Below are 22,294 nucleotides of genomic sequence, written 5' to 3' on the forward strand. Positions count from 1 at the left end.
CAGCATGCCCGCTGTACAGCGTACTCTCCGAGTGGTATGAGAGGTAAAACATAGAGTTTTCAATGCATTCGAACGGGGAGTGAGCGAGCACGTGCTCGGTACATAGAACGATATGTGAGTTAACAACATGTGTAAATATAATCTCCAGCTGACGCCTCGTCACCATGAGTGGGAGGGCGGGGCGTGAAGTGGGTTGTGTTTTTCTAAAGCTACAAACAACACGTATTACAAGCTCTTTTACTATTTGTCTAGAAGCTCTCGGGTATCCCGGGAGCGCCCTCTGTGGATGTTAAAAATAGAATTAGTGCAGCTAATGATTGATCTCAGACATTTTACTGAAGGGCGATTTCTTTATAGAGGCCAGCAGAGAGCGCTCGTAAGAGAGTAGTAGTGTGCTGCGTGTTATTGCATCAAGAGGCCAGTAGGGGGAGTCCGGGAGCGGAAGAGCCGCCATAGCGATAGCAACCATCATGTCCAGCTTGCAGCGACCCCCCGCCGCCTGCAGCCAGACCGTCAACCCGAGCCTGGAGCAAGTGAAGGGTGAGTTCCCCCCGGAATGTGTGTGTGTGGCGCACAGCCCCTCCCTGTCCTCGTATTTGTTTACCGTACACGGCAGCCCTGCTTCCATTGATATCACACACAGCCCTGTTACCAATACCTGGAGACATCCTGAGGAGAGGATGTGGGGGAAATGTCTGCGGAGGACTGCAGTTGATCATAGCTCCCTGCTGTCCCTCTTTTGGAGGGACAGTCCCTCTTTGGGAGCTCTGTCCCTCTTTCCTCCTCATGTGTCTCTCTTTCAGGACTGTCCCTCTTTCCATGTAAATATATATATTTCTCTACTTAAAATGTGTTTGACTCCAAACTTTATTCCCATCCTTAAAATTGAGATATTGCTTATTTTAAAATGGTAATATGAAGGAAAATGAACCAGGATAGAAAGGACCAGTGTGGTTTGAATTATAAAACAACACATTTTTCTTATGAAATCTTTATGGTACATGTCACTAGGGGTGTGATTGGGTGTGGCAGGGGCGTGGCTTAAATGTCCCTCTTTCTCATCTCAAAAAGTTGTGAGGTATGAGTTGATTGCTGAGTACACCGTACATTGGCACAGGCTTGACAATCGGTGAGGAACCCACTTACCAAGTCTGATCAGCTCCAGATCAGCCAGTTGGTTTGGGGGGGAATGGGTATTGGCCTCACCAGAGTGGTCGGGTAAGGATATGTGTAACACATATAGGGGGTCCTATACTAAGCTGAGGGATGGCAACTTGTGCCCATTTACCTAACTACATTTCTTCATAAAAGGATCATTTTTAATTTTGGTCCCGTGCAGGGCCGTTTCTTGGGCAGGGCGACCACCCCTGGGCGCAGGCTGGCAAGTAACAGAAGGGGTGCGCAGGCAGAATGACATAACAGCTAGTAGGAAGCTAGTAAAACGTAGCCAAATGGAAGATTACCAGCTTGATCACCTTCCTTGACTCCTCCTGGGCTGCCTGCGTCAGACGTCAAGTCATCTTCACGTCACCACCGCGTGATGACACCTGATGTCCTGTAGCGGTACTGCAGGCAAACAGTGCGCGGCGCCCATGGAGGAATTGGCTTTCCGGGCTTTCTTCGCCTGTGTGTTTTTCTGGTCCCTGCTTCCTCCTGGATGGTCACTAGTAGGTAGGCAGATCTACTTGTGGCCTGCGGATGTGTGACTGTCCCTAAAGAGTAATGGTGTCCATACATGATACAATAAAAAACATTCGATTTTCCCGTTTATTCAATCTAAATGATCAAATCGAATGAAAAAAAAAAAAAAAAAAAAAAAAAATTTCGATTAGAAAATTCGAACAATTATCCTGTTTTTTTCGAGAAAAATCTTTATATTCGATCTAACGGAATAATCAAACTAAATTATCTAATCAAAAAAAAAATGAAAAACTGTACCGTGTATGGGCACCTTAAGGGTTTGCTGGTCCAGGGAGGGGAGGAGCACAATTTTTAGACCCTCGCCCTGGGTGCAATTTAGCCTAGAAACTGCCCTGGTCGCCTGGATAACAAGTGTATACAACAGGTGTCCCCTTACATCACTTGTCTCCCTAAGGGCCCGTTCACACCCGAGCGGGAATCGCGCGATTCCCGCTCACGGCAAACCGCTAGAGGTTCTGCAAGAACCACTACACAATGTAGCGAGTGGCAGGGTTCTCACTGCCGCGGTTGCGGTTTGCCGGCGACGAGCGTTCCGCGATTTGCGATCGTAATAAGCGTGCATAGCATGCTAATCGCGATCGCTCCAAAACCGCTGCAGTGTCCAGTGATTTTTTTCCGCGCTAATCGCGGGAAAATCACTCCCGCAAAACGCCGGCGGTAATCGCCGGCGTTCTGCGGTTCTAAGTGTGCCCTTATGGTTAAAGTGGACCTGAACTCTTGCACAGGACAGAAGGAAAACATAGAGAAATGCACCCTGTATGTATTTAGGGAGTTTTGCTTAATTCCCCCTCATCTGTGACTTATCACATGTTGTAACAGGATGTTAACAATATGTCTGCTTCCATGAAAGCAGGAGGTAGAAAAAGTGCAGATTTATTGCAGGGTTTGTATCATCTGTAACAAAGAAATGTTTCTTTAATGGTTATTATGCTGTTGCTTATCTTTTACAGCAGAGAGCAAGTTCTGAGTTCAGGTCCGCATTATTAATAGCTTGGTCAGTTTCCAGGCCTTAGCTCTGTTTAGGGTGGTAAAGATTAAATGCCTATAGGTAAGTTAAAAAATACATAGTGTTCCTTATTGGGGCTCTTTCAGCCCCCCTAGGCTTCTAGGTCCCTCGCTGTCCACCTGGTTCTCTTCCTCAATCCACTGGTTGGCCGGTACAGAAGCCAAGTCGCACATTGCTGCACTGGCCTTGCTGCATGCCTCTTTCATCACACTCCCAGAAGCACTCTGCAAATGCGCACTAGGCTAAGACTTTTAAGCACATGTGCGCAGCACGCTCCTGGCGATAGGATCGCGATCAAGGAGGAGCTCTGCTGGGGCAGCATATATGCAATAGTGCACGACTTAGCTAAGTCTCACACCTTACCGGTTGAACAGCAGGTGAGTGGGAGGACGGCAAGGGACCTACAAGCCTAATGGGGATGGAAGAAGCTCCATGTAAGTAAAAGAACTTAGTTACTTTTAATCAACCAGCAAGAATTTTTTTGACGGGAAATGACATAGGTGTGTCTCCCAAAAGATAATAGGACGATATACAAGAGGCATTATTGTGTGTAAAAAAAAAAAAAAAAATAATAAAAAGAAAAAAATTCTCAGTTTTTATTTACATTTCAACACAAAATGTCCAGTCCAAAATTATTCATACCCTTCTCAATAATCAATAGCAAAGCCTTTATTAGCTGTTACAGCAATCATCTTTTTGCCCATTCATCTTTAGCAATGAGCTCCAAATCTTTCAGGTTGGATGGTCTTCTTGCCATCACTTTATAGAGCCTAAGCGCTTTGAGTCCCATGGGAGAAAAGCACTATATAAATGTTATTGTATTGTATCACCCTGATCTTTAGCTCCCTCCACAGATTCTCAATTGAATTCAAGTCAGGACTCTGACTAGGCTACTCCAAAACGTTAATGTTGTTGTCTGCTAACCATTTCTTCACCACTTTTGCTGTGTGTTTTGGGTCATATTCATGCTGAAATGTCCATTGGTGGCCAAGACCATGTTTCTCTGCAGTCTGCCTGATGATGTCGTTGAGAATCTTCATGTATTGCTCTTTTTCATGGTGCCGTTTACTGTGATTAGGTTCCCTGGTCCATTGGTTGAAAAAAACACCCCAAAGCATTAGGTGCCTACCACCATGTTTTACAGTGGGGATGGTGTTCTTTGGGTTGAATGCTTCTCATTTTTTGCCGTGCTTCAGAAGCACTTGCGGACCTGAGAGCCTTTCCCACCCATAACTAAATTTTTGCAGCTTGCTTCAGTATTGCTTCAACTGAACAGATATTGGTTTATTCAACACACCATTCCTACACTTGTATGTCTGCAGGTACACTATTCCTTCTCCGTATGACTGTAGGGATATTATTCTTTCCTCCAAATTTGTAGCTATTCTGTTCCTTTTCTCCTGTATGTCTATAGGTACACCATTCCTACATCTGTATGTAGATAAACCATTCCTCCCTCCTCTGTCTGTAGTTACACATTTCCTACATCTGTATGCTGTAGGTACCAGGGCTGTGGAGTCAGTACACAAATCATCCGACTGGCCGCAGACCGATGGCCCATAGCGTTGGATTGAATCGAATAGTGCAACGCTGCATTTTGATGGATTTTTATTTGATTTCATACTGAAATCTATTGGAAATCTGTTCCTAGTGTGTGGCACACATCAGATAGATTCCTGTCACATTTGACCTTATGCTGGGAATACACGGTTTGTACCGCTCGATTATGCCGCCGGATCGATTCCCGCTCATCCCCGCGGGCGATTCTCTTATCTTCTGCTCGTTTTCCTTATCTTTTTTCATTGTCCCGCCCGCGGTATCGAGCCGGCAGGTGATCGGACATGTCGGAAATTATCAATCGAGCTATCTAATGGCTAATCGTTTGTGCCGTGTATTCCCAGCATTACAGGCATCTAACAGGAATCTATCTGCTGTTTAAATCTGCTGGAAATGTAGAAGTTTATGTAGACCTGAAAAATTTATCGTTTTTAAACCGAAATCGGGATTCCCGTGTTTGCGATTTCGGAATCGCCAAAGCACCTATGTCCACAATGACGGCATTTTCGTATGGGGAAGTTTGAAGAAGCGGCTTCAAACTTCCCCCAATTACCGACGTGTGCGGCTCGTAGCATCGGCAGTGTTGGACATACCTCCCGGCACAAGTCCAACACTGTCTGTCCTCCAGTGATGGGCTCACAAATAATTACAAGTCAAACACTCAAATTTGTGATTGAAATGAGCCTTAATTACCTCAGGTGTGCGGCGGGGAGGGGTTATTTACGCATAAGCCCTTGGTATGTCGCGCTCTCCAAATAGCTTGCATGCGTCCTATTCGATGCGTTGCATGCCTCAAGACCGCGCACTTCCTCCTTCCAGCTTGAAGGAGGAAGTTCATGTAGTGAGGCTTGCAACGCGTCCAATAGGACGTGTGCAAGCTATTTGGAGCGCATGACATACCAAGGACTTATGGGTAAATAACCCCTCCCTGCTGAGTTAATGCTCATTTAAATCACAAATTCGAGTGCTTAGACACTTGTTGTTACTCATGAGCCCATCACTGCTGTCCTCTCTCACCATTTGCCAGCTCTTGTGCACGACACACTTCCTGGTTCCTGTATGTCACATGACATACAGGAAGTATGCACTGCATTAGAGCCTGCAGGAGGCGAAGTGGATAGATGGGCATCACTGGACTCGTGCTGGAAGGTATGTCCAGCACTGCCTCAGCTTGGGGGACAGAGAGAGACCCAGGGGGGGCACAGAGAGAGAGAGAGAGAGACAAAGGGGACGCAGAGAGGGCACAAAGAGAAACAGGGGAACAAAGCTTGATTTGAAGGAAATTGTGAATCAAATCAAATTAGTAATTTCCGACAGAAATCTCACAATTCAATTTTTTCCTAAAAACATTCAGGCCTAAGTGTATGGGTACCTTTAGTCACAGATGAGGGGGGATTAAACAGACTAAACTCTCTAAATACATACAGGGTGCATTTCTATATGTTTTCCTTCTGTCCTGTGCAAGAGTTCAGGTCCAGCCTGCATGTCTGTGACCACTTATTCTCTTACAGTTGTATGATTGTAATGTTTTCTTGTTAGATTCTACAGTCAGATTATAACTTGCATGGATACCCCTAGTCAGTGTTCTCCCCAGAATTTTTTTTCCAGCCTGGTGGCATGAAATAGTAGCCGGGTGGCATGAAAAAGTAGCCGGGTGGGGCGAGATGAGAAAATGCAGGGCCGGTGCTTCTGTTTGCAACTCTGCTTACATCATAGGAGGAGGTGAGCTGATGACAGCCGGGTTCTCATCAAAACTAACCGGGTGGAGCACCTAGCTAAAAGAGCCTGGGGAGAACACTGCCCCTAGTAGTCTTGAATGTCTGATGGAACTTTCCTTGCCTCTCCGAGCTTACCCACTTAGTGCTGGATCATGATTGTACAGCTGATTTTTTTTGAGCAATGGCGGGGCTTTCCCTGTGGTTCACCTTTGGATTCTTATGAAGTATTAATGTAGGGCTGACATCTTCCGCAGTGCTGTACAGAGTGTGTTGTCTTGTCACTAACTCTCCCTCAGAGGATCTCACAAGCTATCCCCCTACCATAGTCCTATGTCTATGTATGTATTGTGTAGTGTATGTATTGTAGTTTAGGGCTAATTTAGGGGGAAGCCAATTAACTTATCCGTATTGCCTGGAGGAAACCCACGCAGACATGGGGAGAACATACAAACTCCTTGCAGCTAGTGCCTTGGCTGAGATTCCAACCGGGGACCCAGCGCTGCAAGCTCAGAGTAGTAACCACTACGCCACTGTGCTGCCCATATAAAACACTTTAGGGAGTCAAACCTTTGCAATCATCTCTGGTACTCGGTGACATCCTAGGAAAAGCCTTCTGGTGTTTCAAGACCTTCAGCAAGAACGCTTAAAGGGACTCCGAGCTCATATAAAAAATAAAAGTTGTACTCACCAGGGGCTTTCTCCAGCCCAGTGCTGGTCGGGAGGCCCCACGCCGGCGTCCTGGCTCCTCTTCTTCTCCCCGCTCCGGAATGGCTGACAGGCCGCAGCCCGGGCGACACTCTCCCGAGTGTCGGGCTGCTCCTTCCGCATATGACGCGGATTACGTCACACGCCGGCCGCCTCGCGTCATCACGGCGGCCGGCGTGAAAGTACTGCGCATGCGCGATTAAAGCGCGCATGCGCAGTACTTTCACGCCGGCCGCCGTGATGACGCGAGGCGGCCGGCGTGTGACGTAATCCGCGTCATATGCGGAAGGAGCAGCCCGACACTCGGGAGAGTGTCGCCCGGGCTGCGGCCTGTCAGCCATTCCGGAGCGGGGAGAAGGAGAGGAGCCAGGACGCCGGCGTGGGACCTCCCGACCAGCACTGGGCTGGAGAAAGCCCCTGGTGAGTACAACTTTTATTTTTTTGTTGAGCTCGGAGTCACTTTAAAGGACAACTAAAATGAGGTATATGTAGGAATCCATATTTATTTCTTGTTACGCAATCAGTTGCCTGGCTATCCTGCTGATCTTTTGCTTCTGATACTTGTAGCCATAGCCCCTGAACAAGCATGCAGCAGATCAAGTGTTTCTGACATTATCAGATCTGACAAGATTAGCTGCATGCTTGTTTCTGGTGTTATTCAAACACTACTGTAGCCAAATAGATCAGCAGGGCTGCCAGGCAACTGGCAGTCCTCCATATTCCTATCACTACAGTTGTTCTTTAAGCACACATAAAGTGAGAGGGATACGTTCAGCCTAATGCTAGGTACACACAATGCAATTTTCTGACAGATTTACTGTCAGGTTGATTATTTTCAACCTGGTTTTCCGATCACGTCTATGGAAAATAGATTGGAAACTAGATTGGATATCAGACTGGACATGTTGAAAATAATCGATCTGACAGTAAATCTGTCAGAAAATTGCACTATGTGTACCTAGCAGTATGTTTCAAATAATCAATTGCGCTCCCCTATAACCATCAAAAAACACAGCCCTAACCAAAAGGGGCATGCAGCACTCTCCCAACTGTGCTACATGCACATATATCTCCAATAGTTATTCCGTGTAAAAGTGCGCTTCCCACCACAGAGTCTCACAGTTCACAATACTTGGTTTCCTCGTAAGGGTCCTGTGTGCACTTCCAGGTCTCACAGGAGTCACAGCTGTGACCTCTGTGAGACCTGGAAGTGCACACAGGACCCTTACGAGGAAACGAAGTACTGTGAACTTAAAATAGAAAAACCGAGAGCCCAATATTGTGTAGTATGTATTGGAATAGGGAGGAATAATGTTAGGTAAGTATTATACTCACAAACATGGGTTACCACTCAGGCAACCACTGTATAAGCAGGTGAGGAGATTAGACCTGTCCCCACTCAGGATTAAGATGTTGCTCTCTGAAGAAGGAAAAGAGGGTGTATCACCCTTCCACCAAGGGTGGAAATCTATACATGTAGATGTACAGAGGAGACAAAAGGATAAAATGTGCTAAAAAGTTTAAAATATTCGTGTGGCGGTGGGCCGGCCACTCACAAATGGACACGATGCTGTCACTTTCACGCGTTTCACGGGCACAATCCCGCTTCATCAGGCATTAAACAAACGGAGTATCATACAGCTACTGGATCAATACGCGCACAGAGGTGCCAAGCGCGTATTGGTCCAGTAGCTGTATGATACTCCGTTTGTTTAATGCCTGATGAAGCGGGGATTGTGCCCGTGAAACACGTTGCGACTTTGTTCTTGGAGTATGTGAATAAATTGTCTTTATCTCAAGTGACAGCATCGTGTCCATTTGTGAGTGGCCGGCCCACCACCGCCACCCGAATATTTTAAACTTTTTAGCACATTTAATCCTTTTGGCGCCTCTGTACATCTACAAGTACTGTGAACTGTGAGACTCTGTGGTGGGAAGCGCACTTTTACACAGAATAACTATTGTATCTAGCAGTAGATGTATGTTGTCACAGGAGCCCTGGTGGCTGACTGCAAATGGCCTTCCAAACGGTGCCAGCGCACGGATCGTGCGAACTCTGGTCGCAGTCAATGCGCAGGAACCGTTGGGAATTAGCCGCAGACAAACCAGAAGGGAGCCTGTGAGATACGGGTAATTACAACTCACACACGATTCAGGGTATAACTGCCACCACCTCGGTTACCATGGGCCCGAGGAGCCCGCTGACTGACTAGTCCTGCGAATAAAAACGGTTAAACACACTCTATTCTGTCTAGCCAACAACAAACAGTAGTAGTAGCATCTCTCCAGAGACCTGGGATCGGTTTCTGTGTATGGCTGAAAAGCAGGGTAGCGGAACAGTGAATGACTTTGATAAAGTCTTTTATTCACAGGCAAAATAAATAATTAATATATACAGACAATTATTAAAATCAACAATTATTAAAACAGTAATAGCCAGTATGAAATAAAAGGGGAGAAAATACTTAAGGTTTGTGGAAATATGTCCTTTTGTGGGAAAATCATCAAGTCCTTGGTTTCAAGTTCAGCAGAATTCTTTGTTCCAGGTTACAGAAGATGGCCAATCAAGATGGCCGCTAGCCATGTGTCCTGTGCTTCAGCTTAGACAAGATGGCCGCTAGCCATGTGCCCTTTGTTTCAGAGCTCAATTCAAAGTTCAGCAAGATGGCCGCCAGCCATGTGTCCTCTGGCTGGCAGCAGAATGTTCTCATATGGATGGAATGGGAGGACTCAATTGCCCGGGCAGCTCATTCACTTTTAATGGAGCTGAGTTCAGAGACGGGCTTCCAGAGTCAGCCCCCAGGCCGGATTATGGTAATCACATCTGGGCAGGGTCTTTCAGCAACCTCATAATCCTGACATGTTCCCTAGGCCGACCTACGCGGCCGGCACACAAATAATAATTACATATTATCGATCCCCAGAACCTACCGATTAATATGATATCAGACATGGGTAGTGCCGCGGATCAGGTTCCTGAGAAGATTCATACCTGGGTTGTAGGGGCCCCTCTCGACTTGTATCAAGAGATTCAGCATGACCCTACGGATCCAATGATACCGCTCTCATAACTACCCTATTTGTTGTATTCTGTAAATGGGCAAAAGATTATATAGTACATTCATTTCTTCCTGGTAAGGCTGGAGCCAGGCTGGCTGGTGTCAAGCTGTGACTAGCTTCCTGGGATCTCCCTGTATGAAAAGGACCACCAAATGGAGGTAATTGAGAACAAACATATTCTTGGACACAGGCCTGGCCCAGGCTCATTAGCATATCAAAAGAGCCATCCTGCAGTTAAGCTGATGCTATCTCTCTGCTGAGAAAAGACTCAGCTGCTCCTACACAATCAATCCAGATTCTAGTGATCTGAAGCGCAATCGATGCAGAGAATTGAGTGCGATCGCGTTTTCTTCACGGGCGGTTCCAGGACGCGTCTCCGGCCCCGCAACCGCCCGTGTCATATGTGTTTACATTTATTTTAAATTTTACACATTTTGCAATAGTGGTCCTTTAATAATAGTTTCCTGTTACTATTGTTGCTTATTATTTTGCATGACTAGTTTCTCAACTATCATTGTAGAGACAAGCTGCTTAGCCACAGCTGAGCAATGTGTTCTGTGGGCAGGGAGGACAGCAAGTGGTGGTTGAGCAAGTTGTGCTGTGAGTCAGTAATAAAAATACTACATCATTGGCTTGTTTGATGTTTAGCAATCTTTTGTGACAGATCACTGATGGCTGTTGTGAACTGGATAGTGTAATGGTTAAGGGCTCTGCCTCTGACACAGAAGACCTGGGTTCCAATCTCGGCTCTGCCTGTTCAGTAAGCCAGCATCTATCCAGCAAAGAGTCCTTAGACAAGACTCCCTACACTGCTGCTACTATAGAGCGGGACCCAGGTGGCGGCAGCTTTGGCGCTTTGAGCTAGGAGAAAAGTGCAATATATGTTCTTTGTCTGTGTTGTCCGACAGCCATAATACAGCTACATTTTTGCCTAATGCTGGGCATACACGGCCCAGATTCTTCTCATCATTCGAGCCGCTGATGGCTCGATTGATAATTTCCGACATGTCCGATCACCGTGTGGATCGATTCCCGGCTCGATCCCCGCGGGGCGGACAATAGGCAAAAACGAAGCGCTGAGAAGGAAGTGCCCACGGACACAAGCAGGAATCGATCCGCGCGGACGAGCGGTGACGCACCGGCATCGAGCCGCTGGCTCGATTCTGGGGCATAAACGTGCCGTGTATGCCCAGCATTAGGACATCACGGAGCCCCATCTCGAATTATGAAAATCTAAGGTGTATATTGAGCTAGTGGGAGTGGGCAAAGGTTTTCATTCGCGGGCCACATTCTTCAACTTCCTCCCTGGAGAGCTGCAAGTGTTGCCTGATGACATGTTACTCACCCAATCACAGCTTTCACCGCCAATCTCCATGGTCTCAGCAGTGTCATGTGACATGCTGGCTCGTACTGACGGCGGATCACATGATGCCAATGTGGCCATGGAGATTGGTGCTGGAAGCTGTGATTGGGTGAGTTGAACCTGTCATTACCCACCATAAGCAACTCTGCAGGGAGGGAGAAGAGGAATCCGGCCCACCATCGGCAGGCTGGATTCAAAGCACCCGCGGGCTGTAGTTTGGCCAGCTCTGATTGCTGCTAATCACTTGAACATATGGCTCATATAACAAGTGCGTGACTCCCTCTTCTCTTACAGAGGCACTGGGGGAGGTGCTGGATGCTCTGCAGTCGCCCACTGGTAGTGCCCGATTGGAGGAGGCCAGAGAGAATTCTGGGAACGATCTGGGAAAGGTTCTGCAGCTTCTCCTGCCAGCTGCTGTGCAGATCCAACAAGAGGTTCTTCAGAACTACGGCTTCAGCCCAGATGGAGAGGGTACGTTATTTCTTGTTCCTGGGGTGTGAGTTGAAAACAGGCACTCTACTCATATGAAATGTAGGCATCATTGTTACCAGACACTAAACGCTACTAAAAATATTAGAAGACTTGTCAACTAAACATGTGACATGTAAAATAATGCAGCTATAGACATTTACCGGACTGACCTGGCTGTCCATTATCGGCAGCCTAGACACATACGCCAGCACTGCTGTGATGCACCTGCTGGTCTGATGGCTTCCATAGCCTTTAGTCTTTTTTATATATTATAAATGTTACATCTCTGTACAAAATACATAGTCAGCCACACTGTTAACTCTCAGAGGGGTCATATATAATGTCATATTACATTCTATGAACTAAATAAAATATTGGACTTTATACAGCTCTGTAGACAGCACATAAAGTCAGTCACACCACTAACTGTCAATCCGCAAGTTCAAATGTAATTTCCTACCCTACTCTGTTCCATATTATACATTACACACTGCTCTGGAGTTATGGGTTGGAATACATGGATCATATGTGCTAAGGTGTATGGAGTCATAGGGTATATGAAGTGGTATGTGCTGGAGGTGTATTTTCTTATAGGTGACAGTAACTGTTATGTGGTGGTGGTGTATGGAGTTGTGGGAAGGAAGTACATGGATTGATATTTGCTGGAGATCTGACACTGAGGCGATGTGACTATGCTGGAGGTGTATGGAGTTATGGAGGGATAGTAATTGGTGTGCAGTGGAGGTGTATGGAGTTATGGAGGGATAGTAATTGGTGTGCAGTGGAGGTGTATGGAGTTATGGAGGGATAGTAACTGGTGTGCAGTGGAGGTGTATGGAGTTATGGAGGGATAGTAATTGGTGTGCAGTGGAGGTGTATGGAGTTATGGAGGGATAGTAATTGGTGTGCAGTGGAGGTGTATGGAGTTATGGAGGGATAGTAATTGGTGTGCAGTGCAGGTGTATGGAGTTATGGAGGGATAGTAATTGGTGTGCAGTGGAGGTGTATGGAGTTATGGAGGGATAGTAATTGGTGTGCAGTGGAGGTGTATGGAGTTATGGAGGGATGGTAATTGGTGTGCAGTGGAGGTGTATGGAGTTATGGAGGGATAGTAATTGGTGTGCAGTGGAGGTGTATGGAGTTATGGAGGGATAGTAATTGGTGTGCAGTGGAGGTGTATGGAGTTATGGAGGGATAGTAATTGGTGTGCAGTGGAGGTGTATGGAGTTATGGAGGGATAGTAATTGGTGTGCAGTGGAGGTGTATGGAGTTATGGAGGGATAGTAATTGGTGTGCAGTGGAGGTGTATGGACTTATGGAGGGATAGTAATTGGTGTACAGTGCAGGTGTATGGAGTTATGGAGGGATAGTAATTGGTGTGCAGTGGAGGTGTATGGAGTTATGGAGGGATAGTAATTAGTGTGCAGTGGAGGTGTATGGAGTTATGGAGGGATAGTAATTGGTGTGCAGTGGAGGTGTATGGAGTTATGGAGGGATAGTAATTGGTGTGCAGTGGAGGTGTATGGAGTTATGGAGGGATAGTAATTGGTGTGCAGTGGAGGTGTATGGAGTTATGGAGGGATAGTAATTGGTGTGCAGTGGAGGTGTATGGCGTTATGGAGGGATAGTAATTGGTGTGCAGTGGAGGTGTATGGAGTTATGGAGGGATAGTAATTGGTGTGCAGTGGAGGTGTATGGAGTTATGGAGGGATAGTAATTGGTGTGCAGTGGAGGTGTATGGAGTTATGGAGGGATAGTAATTGGTGTGCAGTGGAGGTGTATGGAGTTATGGAGGGATAGTAATTGGTGTGCAGTGGAGGTGTATGGAGTTATGGAGGGATAGTAATTGGTGTGCAGTGGAGGTGTATGGCGTTATGGAGGGATAGTAATTGGTGTGCAGTGGAGGTGTATGGAGTTATGGAGGGATAGTAATTGGTGTGCAGTGGAGGTGTATGGAGTTATGGAGGGATAGTAATTGGTGTGCAGTGGAGGTGTATGGAGTTATGGAGGGATAGTAATTGGTGTGCAGTGGAGGTGTATGGAGTTATGGAGGGATAGTAATTGGTGTGCAGTGGAGGTGTATGGAGTTATGGAGGGATAGTAATTGGTGTGCAGTGCAGGTATATGGAGTTATGGAGGGATAGTAATTGGTGTGCAGTGGAGGTGTATGGAGTTATGGAGGGATAGTAATTGGTGTGCAGTGGAGGTGTATGGAGTTATGGAGGGATAGTAATTGGTGTGCAGTGCAGGTGTATGGAGTTATGGAGGGATAGTAATTGGTGTGCAGTGGAGGTGTATGGAGTTATGGAGGGATAGTAATTGGTGTGCAGTGGAGGTGTATGGAGTTATGGAGGGATAGTAATTGGTGTGCAGTGGAGGTGTATGGAGTTATGGAGGGATAGTAATTGGTGTGCAGTGGAGGTGTATGGACTTATGGAGGGATAGTAATTGGTGTACAGTGCAGGTGTATGGAGTTATGGAGGGATAGTAATTGGTGTGCAGTGGAGGTGTATGGAGTTATGGAGGGATAGTAATTAGTGTGCAGTGGAGGTGTATGGAGTTATGGAGGGATAGTAATTGGTGTGCAGTGGAGGTGTATGGAGTTATGGAGGGATAGTAATTGGTGTGCAGTGGAGGTGTATGGAGTTATGGAGGGATAGTAATTGGTGTGCAGTGGAGGTGTATGGAGTTATGGAGGGATAGTAATTGGTGTGCAGTGGAGGTGTATGGCGTTATGGAGGGATAGTAATTGGTGTGCAGTGGAGGTGTATGGAGTTATGGAGGGATAGTAATTGGTGTGCAGTGGAGGTGTATGGAGTTATGGAGGGATAGTAATTGGTGTGCAGTGGAGGTGTATGGAGTTATGGAGGGATAGTAATTGGTGTGCAGTGGAGGTGTATGGAGTTATGGAGGGATAGTAATTGGTGTGCAGTGGAGGTGTATGGAGTTATGGAGGGATAGTAATTGGTGTGCAGTGGAGGTGTATGGCGTTATGGAGGGATAGTAATTGGTGTGCAGTGGAGGTGTATGGAGTTATGGAGGGATAGTAATTGGTGTGCAGTGGAGGTGTATGGAGTTATGGAGGGATAGTAATTGGTGTGCAGTGGAGGTGTATGGAGTTATGGAGGGATAGTAATTGGTGTGCAGTGGAGGTGTATGGAGTTATGGAGGGATAGTAATTGGTGTGCAGTGGAGGTGTATGGAGTTATGGAGGGATAGTAATTGGTGTGCAGTGCAGGTATATGGAGTTATGGAGGGATGGTAATTGGTGTGCAGTGGAGGTGTATGGAGTTATGGAGGGATAGTAATTGGTGTGCAGTGGAGGTGTATGGAGTTATGGAGGGATAGTAATTGGTGTGCAGTGCAGGTGTATGGAGTTATGGAGGGATAGTAATTGGTGTGCAGTGCAGGTGTATGGAGTTATGGAGGGATAGTAATTGGTGTGCATTGCAGGTGTATGGAGTTATGGAGGGATAGTAATTGGTGTGCAGTGGAGGTGTATGGAGTTATGGAGGGATAGTAATTGGTGTGCAGTGCAGGTGTATGGAGTTATGGAGGGATAGTAATTGGTGTGCAGTGCAGGTGTATGGAGTTATGGAGGGATAGTAATTGGTGTGCAGTGGAGGTGTATGGAGTTATGGAGGGATAGTAATTGGTGTGCAGTGCAGGTGTATGGAGTTATGGAGGGATAGTAATTGGTGTGCAGTGCAGGTGTATGGAGTTATGGAGGGATAGTAATTGGTGTGCAGTGAAGGTCTATGGAGTTATGGAGGGATAGTAATTGGTGTGCAGTGGAGGTGTATGGAGTTATGGAGGGATAGTAATTGGTGTGCAGTGCAGGTGTATGGAGTTATGGAGGGATAGTAATTAGTGTGCAGTGGAGGTGTATGGAGTTATGGACGGATAGTAATTGGTGTGCAGTGGAGGTGTATGGAGTTATGCATGGATAGTAATTAGTGTGCAGTGGAGGTGTATGGAGTTATGGAGGGATAGTAATTGGTGTGCAGTGGAGGTGTATGGAGTTATGGAGGGATAGTAATTGGTGTGCACTGGAGGTGTATGGAGTTATGGAGGGATAGTAATTAGTGTGCAGTGGAGGTGTATGGAGTTATGGAGGGATAGTAATTGGTGTGCAGTGAAGGTGTATGGAGTTATGGAAGGAAGTGCGTGTATTGTGGAATTATGGGGGATTATGCATGTATGGTATGTGCTGAAACTGTATGGCATTATGGGAGGCAGTACGTGAACTGGTATGCTGTGTCACATATGGGAGAGTACATATGTTGATTGGGGGTATGGGTAGTGTGGGCTTGTTCTGGGTACGAAGCAATCTGTGGGCTCATTTTGAATAGGGATAGTATAGGGTCTGGTTTGGCTTTGGGCCAGTATGTGCAGTGGATTGTTGTAGGGGCAGTATGTGGGCTGTTTGGGCATGGGGCACTGTGTAGTTGGGTGGGTTGAGGTGGTTTGGGTCAGGACTAGTATGTGAGTGAGAAGAATGTAAGCTGGTTGGTATGGAGTTGGGTGGCTAGTATTAGAACTGCTTTTTGATTGAAGTAGGGATCAAGCATGTGGGCTCAAGTCTGAAAAACAGTGCAGGAAATTCGAGCACATGAGGCACCGCCATAGGCTATAATGGGAATTATGGCTATACCATAGGCCGTAATGGGAATTATGGCTATAGTGGCGCTCAGGCAGTAATTTGGGTGCCGTCAAAATATGAAGGCCAAATTACGATAAAAAATCGTAGATCGTCCATCAGCAATCGCTGGCAGTGAATTACATCTTACCGCCACAGTCCAGGGCGGCCTGGAGGGGGAATAGTAATTAACACTGCCGGGACTGTTGCGCAAGCAGGGTGAGCTGTTTTTTGGCTCACCATGCACCCAGATTTCCCAGCGCCTTAATTACACACGGGCCTCAATTCACTAAGCAGTTTAGATTAGTCTACTGATGGTTTTTAGTCTACTGATGGTTTGGTCAGTTGCATTAGAGGGGAATTCACTATTACCAATGTTATAGACCTGTTTTTAGACCTGGTCTAAAACATTTGGTAATTAGGTGGGTAAAGCAGGGGAAATGATCAAAAGATGCAATTCACAAACAAGTGGCTATGACTGGCATCCTTCTCCTTTGATGAGCTCTCCTCTGCATACTATTAAACTCCTGCATAATTCATTCAAAAGGTTCCATCCTCACATCTAAAATTCCTCACAGAATTACTTTACCAAATCAGCTGGTCTAATCTCTGTCAGAAAAAGTGGGCGTGGTTACTCCTTGTTTGCGTTTGTGAATTATGTAATTACTGAATGTTAGACCAAGTCTAAAAACAGGTCTAAAACATTACACCAAACCATCAGACTAAAAACCATCTGTAGACTAGTCTAAACTGCTTAGTGAATTGAGGCCATTGTGGGCTGTTGTGCGATAGGGGCATTATGTTGGCTGGTTTTGGTAAAGAATGGTATGTTGGCTGGTTTGGGGTAGTGGTATAAGGAGAGCTGGTTAGGGATAGAGGTAATGTGTGGGCTGCTTCGAGGTAGGAGTATGTGGGGAGGGATAATTGTGAAATAGAATGTGGACCAGTTTGGGGTTGAGTAGTGTGTTTATTTGAAGTAAAGGGGCAAGCATGTGGCAGATTAGAGTAAGCAGTCTATATGCTTGAGTTCAGGACACTGTTGATTGATTTGGATTCAGGGTAGTATGTTGGCTGGTTTGGGTTAGGGACAACATGTAGGCCTGTTTGGGTTTTTGGCAATATGTTGGCTGGCTTGAGTTAGGACAGTATGTTGGTTGGTTTGGGTTACGTGCTTTATGTTGGCTGATTTGGATTCAGAGCAGTATGTTGTCTGATTTGGGTTAGGGGCAGTATGTTGGCTGGTTTGGATTTGGGGTACTATCGTTGGCTGGTTTGGGTTAGGGACAGCTTGTTGCCCTGTTTGGGTTTGTGGCAGTATGACTGGCTGGTTTGGATTTGGGGCTTTATGTTGGTTTGGTTTAGAGGCAGTATGTTGGTTGGTTTGGATTTGGTGCTGTCTTTTGGATTATGGTCAGTAGGTTGGCTGGTTTGGTTGAGGGCCAGTTTGTAGCCTGGCTTTGGCAGGGGGCATTATGGTTGGTTGGTTTGGTTTTGGATTAGATACAGTATTTTGGCTGCTTTGGATAAAGGGTCAGTTTTGGTACATTTGAGATTTCTGTTTTCTGAAAACTTGTCATCTTCTAGGTGTTCTCCGATTTGCTCGCCTGGTGAAATCCTTTGAGTCGCAGGACCCCGAGATGGCGGCAATGTCCAACAAACTGAAATCCTTCTTCTTACCTCCATTACCCCTTCCTCCACATGGCGGGTTGCCTATCCCTTCCTCCTAGGTCATTTTGCAGTGGACGTCATTTATCTTACCTGAGCCGAGGCCTCAGAGCGTCTTCCTCCTGTCACACGCTGGACCCTGTGAGCTGGAGATGGTGTTACATTGTGTTGGATTGTGCAATAAAATGTGTTTATTTGCTAATCGCCTTTTAGAGAAGTTTGTGTGTCTCTGGCCAGCACTCCCTAAGGCCTCCAGCTTGGCTGCAACATAGCTACTGCAGTTATAGAAAACTTGAACAGATACTTACCTATTTTTTTTGCGATTGGGTAAGTAAACCTGAGACAGGCAGGAAAAAGTTGTCTTTACTTACCCTGCGTTTCCTCCAGCGCTCAGTCTTTTCAGCTCCCTTTGAGTCCTCCGGGAACCCTCCACTGCGCTGCTCTCAGCCCAATTATAGTCCTCTACTGTGCATGCGCACCTCTTATATTTTATTTAATTAGTATTTATAAAGTGCTGACATCTGCAGAACTTTACAGACTATAGTCCGTGTCACTTACTCTCCCTCATAAGAGCTCTCAATCTAATCCCTGCCACAGTCATATGTCCATCATAGTCTGGGGCTAATTTTAGGGGTGACCAATTAACTCATCTTTATGTTTTGGGGATGTGGGTGGAAGCCACATAAACAAGGGGAAAACATACAATCTCCGTGCCTCAAGGATAGTGATGGGCTCACGGGTAGAAAAGTCTCCGAATCCATGATTCTAATGAGGCTTAATTGCCTCGTGTGTGCATGGGGGACAGGGGGTTAATTGCCCAGATGTCCGGAGGCTTCTATGCGTATCCAACTCTCGCACGCATCCAATGCGTTTCACGACTCACTACCGCGCACTTCCTCCTTTGGCCATAAGGAGGAAGTGCGCAGTATTGAATTGTGGAACGTGTCCCATTGGATGCATGCGATCGTTTCCTACGCATAGAAGTGCCTGGACATCTGGGTAATTAACCCCCTGTCCCCCAGGCAATTAAGCCTCATTAGATTCACGGATTCAGATACTTTTCTACCAGTGAGTCCATCACTACTCAAGGACAACTGAAGGGAGAGGGATATGGAGGATGCCATATTTATTTCCCTCACTCTTTGTTTCTTCATAAGATCAATCAAAGGGGTGGCCTTATCCCTTTACAGCAAAGTTCCCATTATTTGGAACTCAGGCAACCGGAAGTCTCAACTAACCGGCATGCCTGAGGGGATAACATGGACCTCTGTTGGGGGGCTTTCTGTGGGTACTGGCAGCCTTTGAAATACTTACCGAGGCTCCAGCGATGTCTGGCAGTCTCACACTATCTCCCCGCGGACTCCTAGCAGCTTCGGGCATCAGTGTACGGAAACCGGAGTGTCACATGACCGGATGCGGGTCAGCTGACACTCTACCGTGCGCTGGGGAAGCCGTAAAGCCGATCGGAGCCCGCAGTGAGACAGAGGGAGACTGCCAGACATCGCTGGATCATTGGTGAGTATTTTAGGGGGGAGATTTGTGCTATTTCGGACTGTTGCTCAAGCAACTGGCAAGCACGTGTGTCCAGCATCAGACGATCCCCGCCAGTGCCGCATACCAGGGTCTTTGCTGTATTTATCTATATCAACGCGTGACTGAGCCGGTCAAAATGAGCAGATTGACCCAATTCCAAACTGCATACAATTTTCATGCAACCTGGAATTATTTTGTTCATTTCTGCATTTGGGGTATGGAGCTATGAGTTACACAGAGATCTTTGCATAACACTTCTACGTAAGCCATACAAAGGCAGTGATGCTGAAAATAAAATGGTCAAGACTTCCTATCTGCTGTCTAGCTTCAGCAACAGTTCAAAAATACAGACTTGCAAAAATGTATTAATAAAACACTGTTTGAATACACAAACTTCTTGTGCCACCCAGTGGCAATAGAATTGTACACCTCTCAAGATTGTTTCTTTGCATTCCCATACTGCCATCTAGTGGCACAAGTATTATAGCACAACTGGAGCCATATTACACCAGAACTCCTCTCTGCTCTCAAAGATACACAACAGCATAATAACCTAAACAAAAACAATTTCTTTGTTACAGCTGATACAAATCCTAAAATAAATCTGCACAGTTTCTACTTCCTGATTCATGGAAGCAGACATTATTGTTAATATCTGGTGCTTTCAAATGAGCTTATCTGCCATTGGCAGTCATGTGACACAGGGGAGGGATCAAATTACAACTAGTGATTAGGCACAAATGAGGGGGAATTACACAGGCTCAACTCTTTAACTACACACGGTGCATTTCTGTTATGTTTTCCTTGTGTCCTGTGCAAGAGTTCATGTCCACTTTAAAGTGGAATAAAAAACATGTAACATTTTCTTAGCAACTAGATCTGCTTTCATTGTATGCTGTGTAAGAGTTTGGGCCCGCTTTTACCTCCCAGGCGGTATGATTCTGGATTGCTAGGGTCTAAAAGGGGTACAATTTTTTTCATGAGCTTTTAGACCCTAAATTTCAGGGGAAAAAATCGTACCGCAGACAGAACTCACCTTCCTGGGATCCAGCGTTGCAATTTCTTCTCCTGTCCTCCCGGTGCGATCTCACAAACTGCGATTTCAGAGCCTCAAACGTCAGCTGGCAGTGAGCATACAGATCCCAAGGGAGGTGAATTATAAATGGCGCTCTGCATATACCTTGTGGCGACTACCCAGACCCCGGCATTACCGCTCGTAGCATTTATTTATTTTTTTACCCCAAGCCTGGTTTGTGAATACAGCCAAGGAGTTTAACCTTCTGGGGACTAAATGCCTAACCCCCTTAAGGACCGTGCAGGGGGAAGGTGCATTTGTAGGGTCAGGCAGCCGGATCCCCAGTGTAGATAGCTAGCCATCAGTGTCCCCAGTATAGCCAGGTGTCCCCCATATTGCCAGCAGCCTTTACTCGCCTCCCAGGCTCCAGTGATGAGCACCTCTAGCCCCCTCTGCTCTGGCCGGCATCCCCACTCGCACTGCCACTAAGTTCCAGGTCCCGGCTTGATAATGTCATCAAGCCGCGACCCAACACTCAAGGCAAAGTGAGCGGGGATGCTGGCCAGAGCGGAGGGGAATGCCGATCACCACAGGAACATTCGGAAGGTGAGTCCCTGTCCTCTTCTTCCCCTCCTACCGCCGCTGCTTTCACACCCTCTAATGTGCGCACGATAGCGTCGGGAGCGCTATAAGCAGGCGGCATCAGAGTTGGGCAGCCACAAGTGCGGCGTAGGATTTACATTGTGTGGTCCCCAGAAGGTTAAAAAGAGATTCCACATTTGTTAAGATATAATCTGTCCCATCAGTTTAGCCTTACATATTGTTAGGCTTAATGGGACATATTATTTATGAAATGGTGGAATTTGTGTATCTGAATTCAGATGCTCCGCTAATCCACCATTGCTCACAAAAACTTAAGGGCCCATTCACACTTCTGAATGCAAAATGCTATCGATTAGCACTAGTGTTTTGCGCCGGTGATTTTCACACGATTAATGCGTAAAGATCACTGGACATTTTCACATTTTTTGAGTGATCGCTATTGAAATACATTGCGATGGCTCAAAAAAAAAAAGCTAAAAAAGGCTGCATGTAGTGTGTTTTGCAACTAATGCTAATCGCCATTGATCGCAGCAGCGAGATCACTGCCATAGTTAACATTGCGCTCGCGTTTTAAAAAGCGCTAGCGATCGCCGGTGACTTGGCGAATAGCGGGAAACACCTGCTAATCATCCGAGTGAGAACAGGCCCTATCAATGGGAGTGTCAGAGTTTTCCTGCCATTCACTCAGTTTCTGCAGGTGTAGAACATGAGCGACAATTATTCCCGGTCTGTGGAGCTAATTGTTCCTGCAGAGAAGAGACGCTTAATGGCCTGTCTGTACTGAAAACTAGTGCAACACAGTGTACAGAGAATCACATGGCAATCGTCAGCAAAATGCTGCATGCAGCAGGTTTGCGATTTATACAAATCTGCTGTAAGGGCTCATTCACATCATACGCAGTTCTGTGCGCATTTGGAAGTGCATATTATGTGGGACACGCAAGAAAACGGAAAATTGTATACTCACCTAACGGTAATTTTCCTTTCCATGTGCATCCATGGCAGCATACATATGGGGTTAAGCCCCACCCCTACCAATTAACAGGACCTTAGCTATAAAAGAAAGTGACCCCTAGCGAGCAGCATTCTCATTGACTAGCCGAACCGGAGAACAGCAAAAAGTCAACAAAAGGAAAGGGAGGGAAATCCCTATGCTGCCATGGATGCACATGGAAAGGAAAATTACCGTTAGGTGAGTATACAATTTTCCGTTTTCCATATGCCTCCATGGCAGCATACATATGGGATTTAACTAGCA

The 22,294-nt window shown here is 46.3% G+C and overlaps 1 protein-coding gene and 1 non-coding gene across 2 annotated transcripts; both read left to right on the forward strand.

Moving 5' to 3' along the window:
- The first annotated feature begins 220 nt into the window (after positions 1 to 220).
- Positions 221 to 280, forward strand: LOC137537378 (U7 small nuclear RNA). The gene has a single exon (XR_011024614.1). It is a non-coding gene; the product is annotated as a U7 small nuclear RNA (small nuclear RNA).
- Positions 281 to 346: 66 nt separating this feature from the next.
- Positions 347 to 18,087, forward strand: C10H12orf57 (chromosome 10 C12orf57 homolog). The gene is made up of 3 exons (XM_068258783.1): positions 347 to 540; positions 11,405 to 11,581; positions 17,805 to 18,087. Exons 1-3 carry the CDS (start codon positions 471 to 473, stop codon positions 17,945 to 17,947), a joined length of 390 nt encoding a protein of 129 aa, XP_068114884.1. The 5' UTR covers positions 347 to 470; the 3' UTR covers positions 17,948 to 18,087.
- The last annotated feature ends 4,207 nt before the right edge of the window (positions 18,088 to 22,294 follow it).

The sequence above is a fragment of the Hyperolius riggenbachi genome, chromosome 10 (genome assembly GCF_040937935.1).
Source record: "Hyperolius riggenbachi isolate aHypRig1 chromosome 10, aHypRig1.pri, whole genome shotgun sequence".
Classification (NCBI taxonomy): domain Eukaryota; kingdom Metazoa; phylum Chordata; class Amphibia; order Anura; family Hyperoliidae; genus Hyperolius; species Hyperolius riggenbachi.

What these genes read in the sequence shown, in the direction of transcription:
- C10H12orf57 (XM_068258783.1), top strand. Translation starts at nt 471, where the DNA reads ATGTCCAGCTTGCAGCGACCCCCCGCCGCCTGCAGCCAGACCGTCAAC. An exon ending in GAGCCTGGAGCAAGTGAAGG is followed by an intron (nt 541 to 11,404) that starts GTGAGTTCCCCC and finishes CTTCTCTTACAG; the next exon opens with AGGCACTGGGGGAGGTGCTG. An exon ending in CTTCAGCCCAGATGGAGAGG is followed by an intron (nt 11,582 to 17,804) that starts GTACGTTATTTC and finishes GTCATCTTCTAG; the next exon opens with GTGTTCTCCGATTTGCTCGC.